This window comes from Hyperolius riggenbachi, chromosome 3, assembly GCF_040937935.1.
Source record: "Hyperolius riggenbachi isolate aHypRig1 chromosome 3, aHypRig1.pri, whole genome shotgun sequence".
In the NCBI taxonomy this organism is placed as follows: Eukaryota; Metazoa; Chordata; class Amphibia; order Anura; family Hyperoliidae; genus Hyperolius; species Hyperolius riggenbachi.
Window position 1 is genome coordinate 171,115,329 of NC_090648.1, and position 17,545 is coordinate 171,132,873.

Consider the following 17,545-nt stretch of genomic DNA (forward strand, 5'->3'; position numbering starts at 1 on the left):
TATCACATCAGTGTGCTATAGCAGTTAGCAATGGGGAATGCATAGCAGTGGTGTAACTGCAAACCATGAGGTCTCACAGCAGAATTTTGAAGTGTGAGTGGATGCAACAATATATAGTCTTCTCCCATGTACACTAAACGGAAGAATTGGTAGTTCCCCAACAGAGTCCTGCGCTCAGATACGTCACTTCAAGTATGGGAAGTGTTCTTGTTCAGTCAGTACATTTGTAAGACACACTGCAGTACCGAACAGAATCCCTGTACACCAAGCATCAGTGGATACACATCCCTACACTGCACACACTATAACTTCAGCTCCACTAGTGGACTAAAATACAAAGTTGTGAGGGATACACAAAAGACCAATGTTAGAAAAAGGGCTGTGCAGAGGTAAAGGGGCTGATTGTTTCCCACACTTACCAGATTCCATAGAAGATGCTAAGGCTATAGTTATACTTCTGCCTTACAGACACAACATTCATAAAATGTAAGGATGTTAAAGCACAGTAGACAAGGACAACAGCCCAATTAAGAGATCAGATAATTTGCATATAACTAGCCTTCCAAGCTTCAGAAATGGACACAAAAATCAATAATATAGTTTATATTTAGAGATAGATAAGCTCTGCCATTCAAAACAATAGAAAACTTTAGTTTTTCTTCAAATAAAATTTAAACCAGAGTCCAGTTTCAGGGATGGGATCTGTATTTATGGCCACAGTTGCAGAAACAAAGTACAGTTTATGGTTCAGGCTTTTCACTCCACCAGTCCTTTGCAGCTGTGCTGTGGTATAAAAAAGATAGATCATGGGAAATACTGACACCGATGCAGAGATTTGTCATGTTACTAATCTAAGATTAAGCTACCATCTAGTAGGAATCTCCCAGAGGGATAGAAATATTTCTGAGATCTCTGCAGCATTTAATGGCACGGGACATTGCCATGAGCACTCCTCTTCACCTGGGATCATCTGAACTGTGGCAGAAGTCAGGTGTGTGTAAAAAGTCAACAAATAAATAGGTTTAAAAAGCAATTTAGTCTTTAATAGCTTCTGCCGGCTCTGTGAGGTTCCTTCTAAGTTTTGAGCTCCTTGAGACCATAACAGCCTGAAATGCATTGTACCTTTAGCATTGACTAACTTTGCACAGAGGGCTTTTTTGGTTTGTCCCTAAGGCTTGAACTGGCTCTTTCAGTGCTGAATGTGTTTCAGGCTACAGAAGAAGACTTGTTGCTCTTCACCAGAGCATGAACTGGCTGTAGAGACACCCAGCGTCCAGTCCTTGGCTTTTGTGCAATGGGATCCTAGTCCCACTTGGCTGCTGTTAGCTGAAACGGACGCGATAGGTAGAAATTTCCATCGGGTCTAAGCTAAGTATTGAGTTGCTGCTGTTTGAAGGCGTGGCTAGAGAATACATCAGCGTCAAGGACATGGGCTGTATGAGTGCTACTTCTATCCCATGGAACAATCCTCCGAGCGACAGCTGAAGAGAAACACAGAACATATACACACCATGAGATAATAAGCATCATAATTTGCACCTACATTTTTATATTTTTTCAACTTTTTTTTTTTTTTAAATGCATCAAAAGTGCAGCGATCATAAATGATCCAGCCAACCTCGACTTGAATTAATTAAAAACTCCAACACTATGGAACTCCCTAACTCCATCCATTAGGGCAGCCCCCTCCTTCAACACCTTCAAGAAGGCTCTCAAAACTCACCTTTTCACTCTGACCTACCACCCTTCACAATTGCTCTAAACCCACAGCTGAACTCTGGTCCCCTACCTCTCATGTCCCTACCCCTCCCTCTAGATTGTAAGCCTTTGGGCAGGGTCCTCCTTTTGTGTCCTACCTGATCATGCACCTCCATTACTGTGCACCCATGCTATGCATTTGAGTGAACCTAACTTGCCTAATCTCCATGCTCCCCTCCAGTGACTGACCTAGCATTACCTTGTACTCATACTGTGATGTGTGATCTGGTTTTTTTGCGTTCATGTATTGTCATATTGCCATTTGTCACCCCTAAATTTGTCTGTAACCTAAATTAATGTCCAGCGCTGCGTAATATGTTGGCGCTTTTAATAGTGGTAAAAGATAGATCGTGGGGGATGCTGAAATGTTAGTAAATCAATCAGTTTTGTGTGATTACATAATCAAAGGTGATCACAGTGAGATTTTTCTTTAAAAATGAATAAAGTCCATTTTCTACTCCTGCTTGGTGGACCAACCCTCTGTCTGACTGCCACTGATCTGTAGGAACTCCCAAGATGCTGCTGCTAGGATGAGCTCTGCGGGCACTCCTGGGACCACCCCCCACGCCTCCTGCCTGGCTGCTCCGGACCAGGCTGCAAAGTCGGGGGCTAAATTTCAAAGGCCGCGTTGCTGCCATTTCCGATTCCACCGCTAGCCAGTTCAATCCAGGATGCTGCCACCACTCCAAGGTACACTGCATGGTTCCTCCACATCCCCCGCACCTCCAAGCCACCCGTCCAGTTGGTATGGACTAAGCCGCAAGCCGGGGGATAATGTAGATGTGGCCACATCGCCCCCACTGTTGAAGGTCATTTAGCTGGCGGTTCACCGCAGCAGCCACAGGCCCACCATGAACTCCACCAGGGAAGACAAGCCACCTTCACCCCACATGCCGGCAAGACCACCATCGCTGGCCACCGCAGCCAAGGGGAGCCTGGTCGCCTCCACTCCACCATGACAGCCATGTATGCAACTGCTGCCAGGAAAAACAGGCCACCCTCTGCTCGTACACTGGCAAGGATACCACCACCGACCATCGCAGCCCAGGGGAGCTTAGCCACCTCTGCTCCACCATGCCAGCCAGACCATGCAGCCTTCAAGCCAGACCCACCAGTCATCTCTGCAATTGGCCAGGACACTGTCCATGTCGGGCCCACCAGCCATCTCCACAGCTCTCTGGCTCTGACCTCTGGCCCTGGATCGACTAAGCCATTAGTTCACTATGAACATGGATGAACTCAATGGAGCCTACCCACTGCCTATGGCTGACAGGCTGGGTAAGCCCTGAACACCGGCCCCCAACACTCAAACTCTCCCTTTATCCTGCTCTGCTTCAGCCTCCCTCCCGTAGCACCGCTTTGCCGTATACAGCAGTCGATTGCCGCAGAGGGCAGCCCTGCCACATGGCATTCAGCCTACACTTCTCAGTCCTACTCTACTATTTTTGCACTTTGCAATCCCCACTCCCCCTCCGCAGGTTGTACTTGGAGAAAAAAAAAATCTGATTCTGATGTAAAATGCACATTCACTATTTTCAACTCAGAAGTCAGCATCGGCTGCTTTATGGAAACCTGTGGCGAGAGTAACTAGGAAACTTCCCTTAGTGTTTACTTTTGATGTTTGGCTGCTCTTCTGACGGCTCCAGTTATATCTGTGCAACAATCATGCAACCAGTGGCGTCAAAGCACCTGATGTGTATACTAGTTCTGGTTTAGGTACTAAAAGTATCGCAAGCACAGTGGTACTCATGCAAATAGCATTTAATTATATAAATAATAAAAATGGAATAAATGATGGCAAACTACATAGCGTACATGGAAAACCGGCGTGAGGAAATTTGGGCACAGGGTGAAGATGAAAGACGGCTCACCCTGCTCTAGATCAGAGGTCCCCAACCTGTGGGCCGCGGCCCCCTGGTGGTCCGTGAGCAGATTTTTGGGGGGCCGCGGCGGATCTGGCCTTTCTCCCTCTCTCTCCCCCCGCCGCTCCTGTTATCTTATGCAGGCGGCCGCTTTCTCCCTTATATTCCCCATAGCTCCTCTCCTCTTTGAAGAATCTCGTACAGCAGCGCTTCCTGTGCGGCTGCTGTGAGGAGGGAAGGAGGCGGGGCAGCGTTCCCATGGTAACGGCGATCGCCGCTACAGGAAGCCGCTGCCCTGCTTCCTTCCCTTCCTTACAGCAGCTGCGCGGGACGCGGTGCTGTAATATGAGATGCTGCAAGAGGAGAGGAGCTATGGGGAATATAAGGAAGCAACCGCCCGCTCATAAGGTAACAGGAGCGGTGGCCGCGGGGGGGAGAGGGCACCTCTCCTAGATACACTGGGGCAGCTATACTGGGCTAACTACTGGTGACACTGGGGCAGCTATACTGGGCTAACTACTGGCAACACTGGGGCAGCTATATTGGGCTAACTACTGGCTACACTGGGCTAACTACTGGCGACACTGGGGCAGCTTTACTGGGGTAACTACTGGCTACACTGGGCTAACTACTGGCGACACTGGGGAAGCTATACTGGGCTAACTACTGGCGACACAGGGGCAGCTATACTGGGGTAACTACTACTGGCTACACTGGGGTAACTACTACTGGCTACACTGGGCTAACTACTGGCAACACTGGGGCAGCTATACTGGGGTAACTACTGGCTACACTGGGCTAACTACTGGCGACACTGGGGCAGCTATACTGGGGTAACTACTGGCTACACTGGGCTAACTACTGGCGACACTGGGGAAGCTATACTGGGGTAACTACTGGCTGCACTGGGCTAACTGTACTGGCGACACTGGGGCAGCTATACTGGGCTAACTATACTTGCTATTCTGGGCTAACTGTACTTGCTATTCTGGGCTAACTGGCTAACTATACTTGCTATACTGTGGAATCTGGGAAAAAAGGGGGGGCTGCTGCCGCCACTAGCGCCCCCCCCCCCCCCCCCCCCCCCGGGGGGCCCCAGAGAAAATTTTGGTTGGGATAGTGGGCCCCGGGCTCAAAAAGGTTGGGGACCCCTGCTCTAGATCTTTTGTTCCCCCGCCTCCCCCCCAAACTATTTCCCTACCGATTACCTATTTTTTTTGTGTTCCTCATGTAATTACTTTGTTTTTCTTGTAATTTGTGCTCCGGCTATTGCCAGTGCCCAAATGATTGAGTGAGCACCGCTAAAGCCTTAATTCACATTACAGCCAATGGCATCGCCCAATTTACCGCTCTCGACCTACATATCCCTCTTACTACAGATTTAATTTAAAAATATCCTGGAGTGTCACTGGATTGGGCTCTGACTGAGTGTAAACCAGGTAATTTCCACTAGTTATCTTGTATTCAAACTTCATCAGCTGCAAACGTTTAGTACTTCCTAAATGGTCTATAGTTTTTAGACTAGTTTCTTCAAGACTCAGATGAATATATTGAAATGTCTGAGTGACAGTTGCAAAAATGACAGCGGCAGCACCAGGGACAAAAGAATGGTAAGGTCCTAAATAGAAGAAAATGCTGGTCTTTGTAGACACAGCTGGAGGAGGCGGGACAAGCCCCAAAACGCATCATTAAAATTCATGCTAAAATGAATCATGCAGGAGCAGATCAGAATGTTTTAGCTATCTTTTCAAGCAACTTATAACCAAGGTAAAGAATATTTGAACATCAAGGCTACATAAACACTGCCTGTTGCGATCCATGTAAGGCCCTGTCCACACTTCTTAGTTTTTCTGTGCGTTTTCTGAGCAGGAAAACTGAGGACTAATGTTGATCAATGTAGTAGCATGTGTTTTTTACATGCAGAAAAACAATTGACAGCAATTCTGCATTGTCAGACAACTCCTGCAGAAATACTGATGCAGAAAACTGACTGACAAGTGTGTATCTGTGTGCCTAACAGCAGAAATGCAATGGATCGGGAAAGGGCCGCTGTATGTTACCCACATGTTGCATTGCATACAGCCAATGAAAAGTTTGCTTCACTACCACTGTAATGTGCACGTTGTGTGGTACCGTGCCAAAATACTGTAGCGCAGGTGCGTTACACTGCGGCGAGCTGTTATGCTGCATCACAACACACCACTGTCAACGTAGCCTAAATGCCATAGCTAATATAATGAATGACCATTAATACATCATGATGTTTTTCTTAAAACCCAACTCCAGTAAATATGCTTTCAGTTAAAGATAGTGTGCAAGAGATTTAGTACCGCTCTTGCATTCTTTTAAAGTCTGCATCCCCATCTGGAAGAAAATTCCAATCCGAGTGGGAAGTTTAAGGGAACACGAGGTGAGAGGTATATGGAGGCTGCCATATTTACTTGTAAACAATGCCCATTGCCTGGCAGCCCCAATGATCTGGAACAAGAATATTATGGCTAATCCAGAAAAACCTCAGTCAGAGTAACTCATCTGCTGCATGCTTGTTCAGGGTCTATGGCTAGAGACACAGGATCAGGACGACTGCAAAGTAACTGGTATTGTTTAAATGGAAATAAATATGGCAGCCTTCATATCCCTCTCACCTCTGGTTCCCTTTAAGGAAGTGTTGAAAAGATTTGAACAGGCACAAAAACACCAACCCCACTAAAAACTGTAGGGAGGATTTCCATTAGGGCTCTTTTCCACTGCAAATTGCAAAAAGCATTTGCAAGTGTTTTGTTTTTTTTTGCTGCAGGTTTCCATGCATTTTTTATAGTGCATTTGCAGACTCCAATTCACATCACTCAATGGAAACACAAATGAATATAGCGTATAACTGCCTGTGGTATCTCCTGTTGGCACAGTTGATAGATACAGAATATACAAGCTGCATTGTAACACAATTAGTAATGTCTGTCTGTAGAGATATCAGGGTCACAACTTGGAAGAAATGGACAGGAAACGGAATACCTTTCCTTGACTTGTGGTGCAGTTGAAGGCAAGATTCTTTGCTTCCAGTCCACAATCAAATCCTTTCCGATGCAGAATCAGAGCTGTATCAAGGGAAGGAATTCCATCATCCTACAAGAGAGCCAAAGTACGACAAATCATAAAGGGAAATCACACAGATGCAGGTTGCAATGACATATACCTGTGAACCCCCAGGACCGTATCCTGGAACTGAAGTGCTGTCTGTTTACAACTTCTGTGATGAGAATATGAGGCTATTAAAACCCCCATATAAGTGTTCTGTATTTCCGCATCCATATGCCAGACATGTAAAGGCATATTAGTACAAAAAGTCTTTTCCCTCTACAATGGACATCCATAGGCATTTTTGTAGCCTCATATTCCTGTGCCAATGATGTCTAAATGGCGTTTAGCACATATTGGCTCAGTGCCATCTTTCTACTTTAATTAAAATATGCAAATAAAATATGCAAATAAGATGATGCAGAATTATGCAAATGTTACTGCAAATCTATGCAGCTTGAAAATTAATCAAATGCTTTTACTGTAAGATTTGATTGGTCCATTTTACAACAGATTTTCATGATTAGCATAATTCTGTATTATAATTATTAGCATGCCATGGGGTCACAGAGAACAGACACCGGTGGGAATGGAGATGGAAGGACACACAGGAAAGGAGGGAGCATGCCGACCGGGCAGGCGAGTTCATTCCACTGTGAGTACTCTGCAGGGGCCGTGGGGAACCACTGTTAATTTGGGAGGAATTCTGGGGGGCCCCATACGCCAGCTCTGGAGCCCCTGGGAGGGGGTAATACTCTCTCTGGGGGGGGGGGGGGATTAAGGGTCCAGGAATCGTCCAAGCACAGTTTGATAGATATTTAATTGATTTCAAGCTAAAAAGCTACCTTTCATATGTTAGGAAAGCAGCAAGCACAAAGCTAAAGTTAACCATACACAGTCCAATGGTTTTAATAAATTAGCCATTATATTTACTAAAACCATAGAACGTAACAAAACCCAATTTAAAAACACTACCTTCTCGATCAATGTTTGGTTGTTTCATTGATTGAACATTTATTGGGAAAGGCAATTCTTAATCATATGGGGCGCAGTTGGGTGAGCGGAGAAGTCAGCGGTATGAAATTGATGTTCCCATAGCTTTGTACTGCATCAGGCAGCTAGTGACAGCATTCTCATTAATACAATGGCCTCAATTCACTAAGATCATGCTGGAGATAATAAGGCAAGAGAAAACTTACCTCACACAGTGAGAGAGTTATCTTATCTCTTCATTCCTTACGTTACCTCCTCTGTAGTTAATTTACCTCCTCTGTAGTTATTTTCACACGCAGTTAATTAACAGCCTGTCTTTAACTCTGGAGTTATTTTAAGGATTGGAGAGTTAACTTAAAGACAGAAGAGTTAACTTTAGGTTTGCCTGAGGTAAAATGTTTCCTGAATACTACATGCCTTATCACCATGGTAACAACTCTAGAAGAGTTATTAAAGACAGGGGATAAGCTTAGTGAATTGAGGCCAATATCTGATCTATACCAAGTGCTCCAAAGAAATTGTGCTATCAGTAATCCCTGATTGAAAACCTATTGGTTACCTGATCAGGTAAATGTTGTATCATGTATGGCCAGCTTATGACATTTCACTGCTGCTGGTTTCATGCTCACCTCAGCCTGCAGAGTCCGTAGATTAAGGAGGTGGATGTCACAGGGTAGAGTCGCAGAAAGAGGCGAAAAAGATTTAAGAGCAGGGCCTCCAGCTTTCTCATTGGTCACAGGCATCACCAGGAGCTCATTGTTCAAGTGCATAGAGGTCATGTGACTGAGAAGGGAAGGAAAACTGACTGGCTGGGTTGCTGCGTTCTGAAAAAACAAACAGGAAGAAATAGGTTAATTACATACAATACCTACCGGTATTCTGTGATCTGACAGATAACTCTCTGGTTTCATATGGCATTTGGGGAGACCTCCGCGTCCCCAAGTCAACCCTGCTGGATACGGATTTTATATTACAGAGAAAGCAGCAAGTGGAGAAGTACCCTGCTGCTGCTATAGAAGGAGGAGACCATATGGAGTGTGTGGGACAGAATTGACAAACTCCAACAAGAAAATCTCACTAGTGGAATCCCCATAATATACAAGATGTCCATGCCCAACTGAGCTTTCCTGTGGCCACCGATTCCAAGGGTATTGTGAATTGCTACAAGTATACCCGACATTACCCTGACTGAGCAGTAGCATTGGGAGTGGTTATCTTTCTGTAGCTGTTCACTAAGCTGAAGAGACAAACCTTGGGGAAAAAAATCCAAGCAAGGCTGGCAAAGCGGAGTGGCTGTACTGTCATAGGGGGTTCAAGTTCTTGCTGACCACCGCTCCTAGAAAAAAGTTTCATGCTTTGCTCTGGAGAGTGCAAATCCCCTCCTCAAGTGAATATATAGTATGTAGCTATTTGTTTTATTCATAAACTGTACTTACTTACATCACATATATTTTACAAAGTGTATAGGTACATATCTAGTGTCACAAAAGGTTATTTTATGGCTCTCTGACTGGAAACGTTTGGTGAGGAGGAATGACTTTCACTTCACTGCGGTACTGAACAAGTCTTTACAAATAGCCAACTCTCCAGACTTGGCGGCTGATAAATTCATGGTATTCTATAACCAGCAACAGAGCATTGCTTATATCAGCAGCAGGCAGCAGAACTAGACAACTACCCAGATTTCATTCAGTATATTTTCCTTCTCTTTTCGGGAGAGACAAATAAAATAACCTGTCCTAGGCTTGTGTTCATGTGATCAGGTCTATAATATGGTGCCAAGAAAGATGCATGTTGGGAGATTTACCCCAGCAGAGGCTAAAGGCAGCCACATTGTGCATCTGCATCTCTACAGCTTTGCAGCAGAAGCAGCTCTCTTTTTTTCTTTAAAGTGGACCTGAACTCAGAAGTCTGTCCTGCTCTAAAAGATACACAACAGCATAATAACCTTTAAACAAAAAAACATTTCTTTGTTACAGGTGATACAAATCCTAAAATAAATCTGCACAGTTTCTACTTCCTGCTTTCATGGAAGCAGACATACCGTTTACAGCCTGTGCTTTCAAATGGGCTTAACTGCTTGTCTGTCATAGGCAGTCATATAACACAGGGGGAGGTCAAATTACAACTAGTGATTAGTCACAAATGAGGGGGAATTACACAGGCTAAACTCATTAAAGGGACTCCGAGCAGTGCGGAAACTATGGAAAGATGCATATCATTTTAAAGCCCTCTTTCTCCTCTTTCCCATGATATATAAACCGCCTCTCCCTACTCCTTTTAGTTTTTGCTATTTTCGCGATTGAAATTGCAGCGGCCTCGATTATAATCACGAAAATAGAGAAGACTAAAAGGCGTAGGGCGGCGATTTAGGTGTCGCCAGAAAGAGGAGAAAGAGAGCTTTAAAATAAGACCCATCTTTCAATAGTTAGTTACATTGTATTACACAGGGTGACTTTTTCTCAAAGTCAGCAGCTCCATTCAGCAGAATGGAGCTGCTGACTTTAGGAAAAAGTCGCCCTGTGTAATACAATCTAACTATGGAAAGATGGATATCATTTTAAAGCTCTCTTTCTGACGATACCTAAATCGTGGCCATACGCCTTTTAGTTTTCTCTATTTTCGCGATTGAAATCGCGGCCGCGACAATTTCGATCGCGAAAATCGCGAAAAAACTAAAAGGCATAGGGCGGCGGTTTATATTTCATTGGAAAAAGGAGAAAGAGAGCTTTAAAATGATATGCATCTTTCCATAGTTTCCACACTGCTCGGAGTCCCTTTAAACATATACAGGGTGCATTTCTGTTTTTTTCAGTTTTCCTTGCGTCTTGTGCGAGTTCAGGTCCACTTTAAATCATAATTTGATGAACACCAATGTGGTACCTTTGTGATCTACGATGTAGAATTCTTAAATTAAACCACTGGATACAATTTTGTTAAGCGGCCAAATATATTCTGAATAATGGTACTACCTAGCTGGCAATCAGAATAGAGCATTAGATGAAATGTGTAATGGTCCTCTAAAGTCTACTGTATGGGGTCATCGTTCCTACACAGCAGTAAAGCAAGGACCTTTCTCATTTACAAACATTACCAGTCAAACTACAAATATTTGTAATAACAACATAATTGAAAAAAAAATATGTTTTTAGGGAAACCTAAAAAAAATGTACATAATAAAGTTGATTTGAAAATGATACGCTATTAAAGAGATTCTGTAATAGTGAATTGGTGGTGGTAGGTTACAGGGGACAATATTCAGCTGTGAAAGAGGGGTGAGTACTACATTGCATGATGCCTTCTCCAGATAATGAAGTGACAAGTGGGAAGGAATTCTGTAATGGACTGGTACACTTTCCACAACACTAAATTGCTGTAGGGTCACTAGGCCTGTAAAAGCCAGGGCATACATTATTAATACACTTTTTTGAAGCAGTATTTGAAATGAGTCACCTGTTCATAGGAAATATACAGAGCAGGCATGTAGGCTGAACAATCTTTACAAATGCAAATATCTGGAAGATTAGGCAACAAAATAAAATGTAAGTAGGCCATCTTCCTCAAAAGAGAGAATGATAAGCTCATTGTGAAACATAAATGCACACAGTCTTCTGAGAAAAGGTTCCACATTACAACAAAAGAGGAGCCTAAAACCAGAAAAAGTAGGCCAGGAAATCTCAGCTAATTACTAAATCCAATGTGGCTTGTTTGCTTTAGGTTTTCCTACGTCTCCACATTAAAGGCTGAGCCGAGACATTTTTTTGTCCATTCTCCGCTCACTGCAAAACTGACAGTGAACGGCTCCTATTTTATAAATTGGAGCCATTCACACTGGTCACTCTGCAATGGCTCTGTTGTGGTAAGCAGGCTCCACTTCTGTGTAGTCCACCATAATCCCGGACATGCAGATGCATTCCCCATATAGCATATGGTGGGAACGCTCCTGCCCCAGGACCCAGCCAGACCACAGCGGACCATCGGAGTGGACACTACATTGTCCCTCCCGCTGGCCACAGGTGATCCGGCACAAGTGGGAACACAGCATAAATGTAAAGAATGCATTTAGAGCTGCACACAATGGTAAGTCACTGAATGGTAAGCTGAAATCCAGGCAAAATATCAAACAATCAATGAAGTGTTTGATAAAGCAGCTCCTACAAGTAATGGATTGTTTTTTTAATCAGCTTCACGCACGCGCTCTGGAAGGTGAAAAGCCACCCCAGCTGCCAATTTATTTAAAGCTGACTGTAAACCTAAATCTACTATGATTCCAGCAGTCACATCATATGCTTTGTGACCTCTTGTGCTTTCTAGATGTTGGGTGCTGAATCAATGGTGCCCTGCATCGTATTCTGAAAGGTAATGTGGGTGGGCGGCCACTCACTGTCCTTTCTAATGGATCTAGTGGTGATGTAGCCAGAGCTGTCAGTCTAGGGCTGTTGCACACCAGTGCAGTTCTGGAGCGTTTTTAAAAACCCTAGCTGTTTAAAAACTGCTTGGGTAATGTATTTCAATGGGCTGGTGCACACCAGAGCGGTTCTTTTTTTCCACAAATGCAAACTCGGGGGCTGCAGCATTTTTTAGATTTCTGAGGCGTTTCTGCCTCAATGTTACAGTATACAGCAATACGTGACAGCACTCCTCTTCTCCAAGTCCTCATTATCTGTAAAATTCGAACACACTGTACATAGTGCATTACTGCCAGATAACATACGTCCAAACTCTACTATAACACCCCAAGTGACAAGTGGTGCACACGTGCTACACTCAGTGGATAATAACACAGCGCTTAGCGGTATGGACGAGCTCAGCTCGTCCATCACCGCCGATGGCTGCCGCTCAGGCCCTGCTGGGCCGATTTACATGAAATAAAGAGCAGCACACGCAGCCGGCACTTTGCCAGCCACGTGTGCTGCCCGATCGCCGCCGCTCTGCGGCGATCCGCCGCGAGCAGCGGCGAAAGAGGGTCCCCCCAGCCGCCTGAGCCCAGCGTAGCCGGAACAAAAAGTTCCGGCCAGCGCTAAGGGCTGGATCGGAGGCGGCTGACGTCAGGACGTCGGCTGACGTCCATGACGTCACTCCGCTCGTCGCTATGGCGACGATCTAAGCAAAACAAGGAAGGCCGCTCATTGCGGCCTTCCTTGTTTATTCTGGGCGCCGGAGGCGATCGGAAGAACGCCTCCGGAGCGCCCTCTAGTGGGCTTTCATGCAGCCAACTTTCAGTTGGCTGCATGAAATAGTTTTTTTTTTATTTAAAAAAAACCCTCCCGCAGCCGCCCTGGCGATCTTAATAGAACGCCAGGGTGGTTAATGACAAACTGCTCACCAGGTGACATCCACCTCAAATTCCAGGTGGATCTAACGTTTTATAAAGTAACCAGGCAAAGCAGCTTTCCAGAAGAACTTTCAAAGCTCTAATAAGCATGTAAAACATAATCATAAAAACGCTCATAGTGCAACCAGCATCAGCCTGCGCTAATCAGCGCACTTACGTTACAGAAGTAATGTGAGGGCCTATGTAACGTAAGTGCGCTGATTAGCGCAGGCTGATGCTGATAGTTTTTAACAAGTTACGCTATGAGCGTTTTTATGACTATGTTTTACATGCTTATCATGGATTAAAGCTTTGAAAGTTCTTCAGGAAAGCTGCCTTGCCTGTTTACTTTATAAAACGCTAGATCCACCTGGAATTTGAGGTGGATGTCACCTGGTGAGCAGTTGGTCATTAAGGGAAAAGCTGTGTTATTATCCACTGAGTGTAGCACGTGTGCACCACTTGTCACTTGGGGTGTCATAGTAGAGTTTGGCCGTATGTTATCTGGCAGTAATGCACTATGTACAGTGTGTTCGAATTTTGCAGATAATGAGGACTTGGAGAAGAGGAGCGATGTCACGTATTGCGGTTTGTTATGAACTACTGGACTCATGATAGCGAACACTCTTGTTACTTGTTATTTATTAATTTTGATACTGATTTAACTAGAACTAATTAGGGGCAGGTGCAGTTTGTTTAATTAATGTTAAAGTATCGGAAAGTGGAAAACTGCTCTGAAAAACGCTAGATCAGAGCGGTTTTTCTGGCGTTTTTGTTACAGAAGCAGTTCAGCAACAGCTGTACTGTAACAATATATGAAATCTGCTACACAAAAAAGGCTCCAACAAATGCTAGGCATGTTTACAAAACCTCTCTAAACATGCCTAGAATCGCTCTGAAATCTGCTTCAAAAACCTCTAGCGCTTTGCGGATCTGCTAGAGGTTTTTGGTGTGCACTGGCCCAAACTTCCATACTGCACCCTAGTAGGGGGTGTGGCTGGATCACTACTCATGATTCATATTGCTGGCTGGGGTTTTGGGGGGCCACGTTCAAACTAGCTTCCCAGAGAGTGCATAGGCAAGCCCAAGAGACACTACATTTTAGTATGTATAAACATTTTTATTATTGAACACTACCATTTACGGTATATTTAAAATGGGGTGGGTAGGCAGTCTTCAAGGGTAATCTCTGTAAATCGCCATTAAGAAAGCAATCAGCCTAACAATGTCTATCTTGGTAAAAGAATAGGAACAGCAGAACAGGAACTCATCATTGTGCTGTCCATCTGTCTAGTCAACAGACAGGCAATGGGTTTGGGCTGTGGCTCTACTAGAGTGAGACGGGTCCTACCCCACTCTACAGTTGGCCGGCACATGCCATTGGCTGAGAAGCAGGGCTATCTAAATCACAGAACTCGCTGTTTGCAATTACAATTCTATTGGCATGCAAGAAACTTTGCACATACTGTATTTTCAGCTGTATGTCATGGCTTCAGCAATACTTTACTGCTAATGACAAAAAAGTCAGAATACTTTATGGACACTATATATGACACAGGTGCGACAGCGACTTAATATGATGTAAGTACCAGTGGTTGAGAATCCTGCTGGGAAAGGGAAGGCCAAAGAAACATTTAAGAGAGACATGAAACTGTGAGGTGATCTAATGAGAGCTACTCCTGAGTAAGCTGGATGAGAAGACTCCCTGTACAGGCGCTACATGGAAATCAGGGAGGTTGATGGGAATCATTTTAGAAAAGATGCCTGATAATATGTAACAGACTGAACGGTTTAAAGAAGATGGGGTGTGTAGCATAACGGTGGGAAACAACTACAAAATGGAGTGTAGAACGGCCACAGATATTTTCTATTATTACAGTGTGGTTTGAATTGTAATATATGTACAAAATAAATAGCAAAATAAATAGCTGCACTCATACTGTCTTTGTGCCGCATGTGTGAAGTACACAAGCATAGATTTTCATATTTTAGGTTTTCCCACATAGCAACCAATCAGCTTCTACCCCTCATTCTCCATCTTGCCTTAGTACAAAATAGAGAAAAAGCAGACTGGTTGTTAGAAGAAGGACATTTGTTTGGCCAGATACTCTGTGCATGCAGCTCTTCATATTTTCCAATCACTGTAGTAGATTTAAAGAGTCTTCCAGTGGCTGAGCCGGTACTTCATAGCAAGAAAAAGTGCAAAAGAGACAGAAAAATGGAAACCTCCCCACACAGAGTATGAACAAGGCCAGCATAGAACAATATATATGACACAAGCGCACATTTAGTCACACGCTCTACACTATGAAGCATCTACAAGCTGCTAACTACAATGCACATAGTTACAAAGCCAGGCTAGGTTATGCCCTGAAGAGAATTACCTCATCGCTGCTGCTCCTCATGATGGATAATGCCAGATTTCTAAACTTGGAAAGCAGTTTAGAAAGGAAGCTGGAGAGCTGGGCAGAAGGGTTATGGCAAACAGGGGAATAATGAAACGGAAGAGGAGATAAATGGATGGATGAGGATGGGAAAAGGTCATACACAAAGTCAGCCACGATTTACAGATCAGTAACTAAAATGACATACTGGCACTGACTAGGAGGAATCATAGCAAATACACAACTTATATGGGAATGCGGAGTAGGCGTACACCACAATGGCAAGGTGCGGATTACGTATACACGGCATAATGAGGTGTAAAGGAGAACTGCATGCGTATATACTTGCCATTTAAGAAACAGAAAAAAAGGGGATTAAACATGAAATAATTAACAGGAATTCATGCATGAAAATGAATCTTGGGTTTTCTCTAAGCAATACATGATAAACCGGGAGTTACACCAGGCAGCTGGCAACTGTTATCAGTGGCCAGAATGAGAAGTGTGCAGGTTCTGCTATCCATGGGTCCATCAGCTACACACAGTGGAAGCAGTAAATGTGTAGCAATGTAGAGTGCTACCAATGTATCTATAGTAACCACTTATCAGGAAATACATTGTAGCAATTCTTTTACTTGCTGACAATTTCGGCACTTTTAGGGCTCGTTTCCACTAGTGCAGTGCGAATTGCCGGGATTCCTCCGCTGATGAAATCGCATGCGGATGAGATTCCGCGTGCGTTTTTTGCCGCGATTTCGCATAGGCAGGGTATATGCGAATTTAACCATGTCACTGCCTGGTTCAAGTTACATTAGTTTTCATGCGAATTTGCACGCGAAATCGCGGCAAAAGACGCATGTGCGTCTTCCCTATCAAATACATAGCCTGCGAATCGCCTGCATTCCACACACAAGCGAATTCTGCAGGCTCTACCGTGCAGAAAAATCCTGCACAGAAAAACGCAGGAAAAAACTGACAAGTGGAAACAGGGCCATCCACTTGCATTGGTTATGCGAATCCGCATGCAGACAACGCATGCAGATTCGCTCTAGTGGAAACAGGCCCTTAGGCTCCCTGCACACTACAAATACTTTTTTCGATTCTGATTCAGATTCTGATTCCGTTTCCGATTTTCAATTCCCATTTTCCCTGAATACATTCAACAGAAAACCGGATCAGAAAACGCAGCATGCAGTAAAGATTAAAAATCGGAATCGGATGTAAAAACCGATTAAAAAGCGTAATCTGAATCGGAAATGCATGCAGTGTGCAAGAGGCCTAAGTGTTGGTCTTGGATCTTGTCAATGATATCACAATGTCTGCATCCAGTCTGTGTAAGTGAAAGGCCCAGTACAAAGCTCTTACGGTAGAGGCAGTATTATTTCCCAATACTGCAGGGGTCACGCCTGAAAAGTCTGCATGTGTGTCTCTGCAATGTGAATTTGCATATGAACTGACAGCCCATGTAAATCAGTGGGCTCATTGACTATGAATGCAAACCCGATCATTTTTTGCACTTTTCCAGACACATTTTTCTTTTTATATTAGCTGCTATGGAAAAATGCTAACTTTCATTGTGTGAGGATGCTCATGGTATCCCAAACTATGTGCACAAAAATACATGCATGTTTCCACATATACAAGTGTGAGCCCTGCCTAACTCTAGTACTTGTATAATAAGGGTAAATAGTTTTAATTATTTCTTAATCTATGTGCAGAAACTATGTACAATAAACGATATGCTATATAAATATATTTACAATGTAACGCTAGGCATGGACGATGAGATTCTCTTTCAGATTTACTGCCAGATCAATTATTTGCAAAAGGTCCAATCTGAACTCAAAATTGATTGGAAAATCGATTGGAAATCAGATCAGACCTGTCGGAAATAATGGATCTGACAGTAAATCTGACAGAAAGTCTTATTAGGGTTGATTCACTAAACCACCCTAACTTATAGCATGGCCGCGCTAGCATTTTGAATGCATTATAACGCACGTAACATATTTTGCATGCAAACGTGAATTTCTGCGGGCTAATGTACGCATTATGCAGTTTGCGTGCAAAAATTTGTGTTTGAGCACGTTATAATGCGCGCAAGGCACTAGCACGGCCGTGGTATAAGTTACCACGGTTTAGTGAATTGTGCATACATA

General features: G+C 43.9%; 1 protein-coding gene across 2 annotated transcripts in view; it reads right to left on the reverse strand.

Moving 5' to 3' along the window:
* Nucleotides 1-588: 588 nt before the first annotated feature.
* MAN2A2 (mannosidase alpha class 2A member 2) overlaps nt 589-17,545 on the reverse strand; it is a 200,320-nt gene continuing 183,363 nt past the window's right edge. Inside the window, exons 21-24 of one of the 2 annotated variants that reach the window (XM_068275259.1) lie at nt 15,387-15,464; nt 8,318-8,512; nt 6,633-6,743; nt 589-1,481 (exon numbers count right to left, since the gene is read on the reverse strand). In XM_068275259.1, coding sequence (XP_068131360.1) covers nt 1,323-1,481; nt 6,633-6,743; nt 8,318-8,512; nt 15,387-15,464 — 543 coding nt within the window. In that variant the 3' untranslated portion in view covers nt 589-1,322. The remainder of the gene's footprint in view (nt 1,482-6,632; nt 6,744-8,317; nt 8,513-15,386; nt 15,465-17,545) is intronic. The other variant, XM_068275261.1, reaches the window with a different exon arrangement.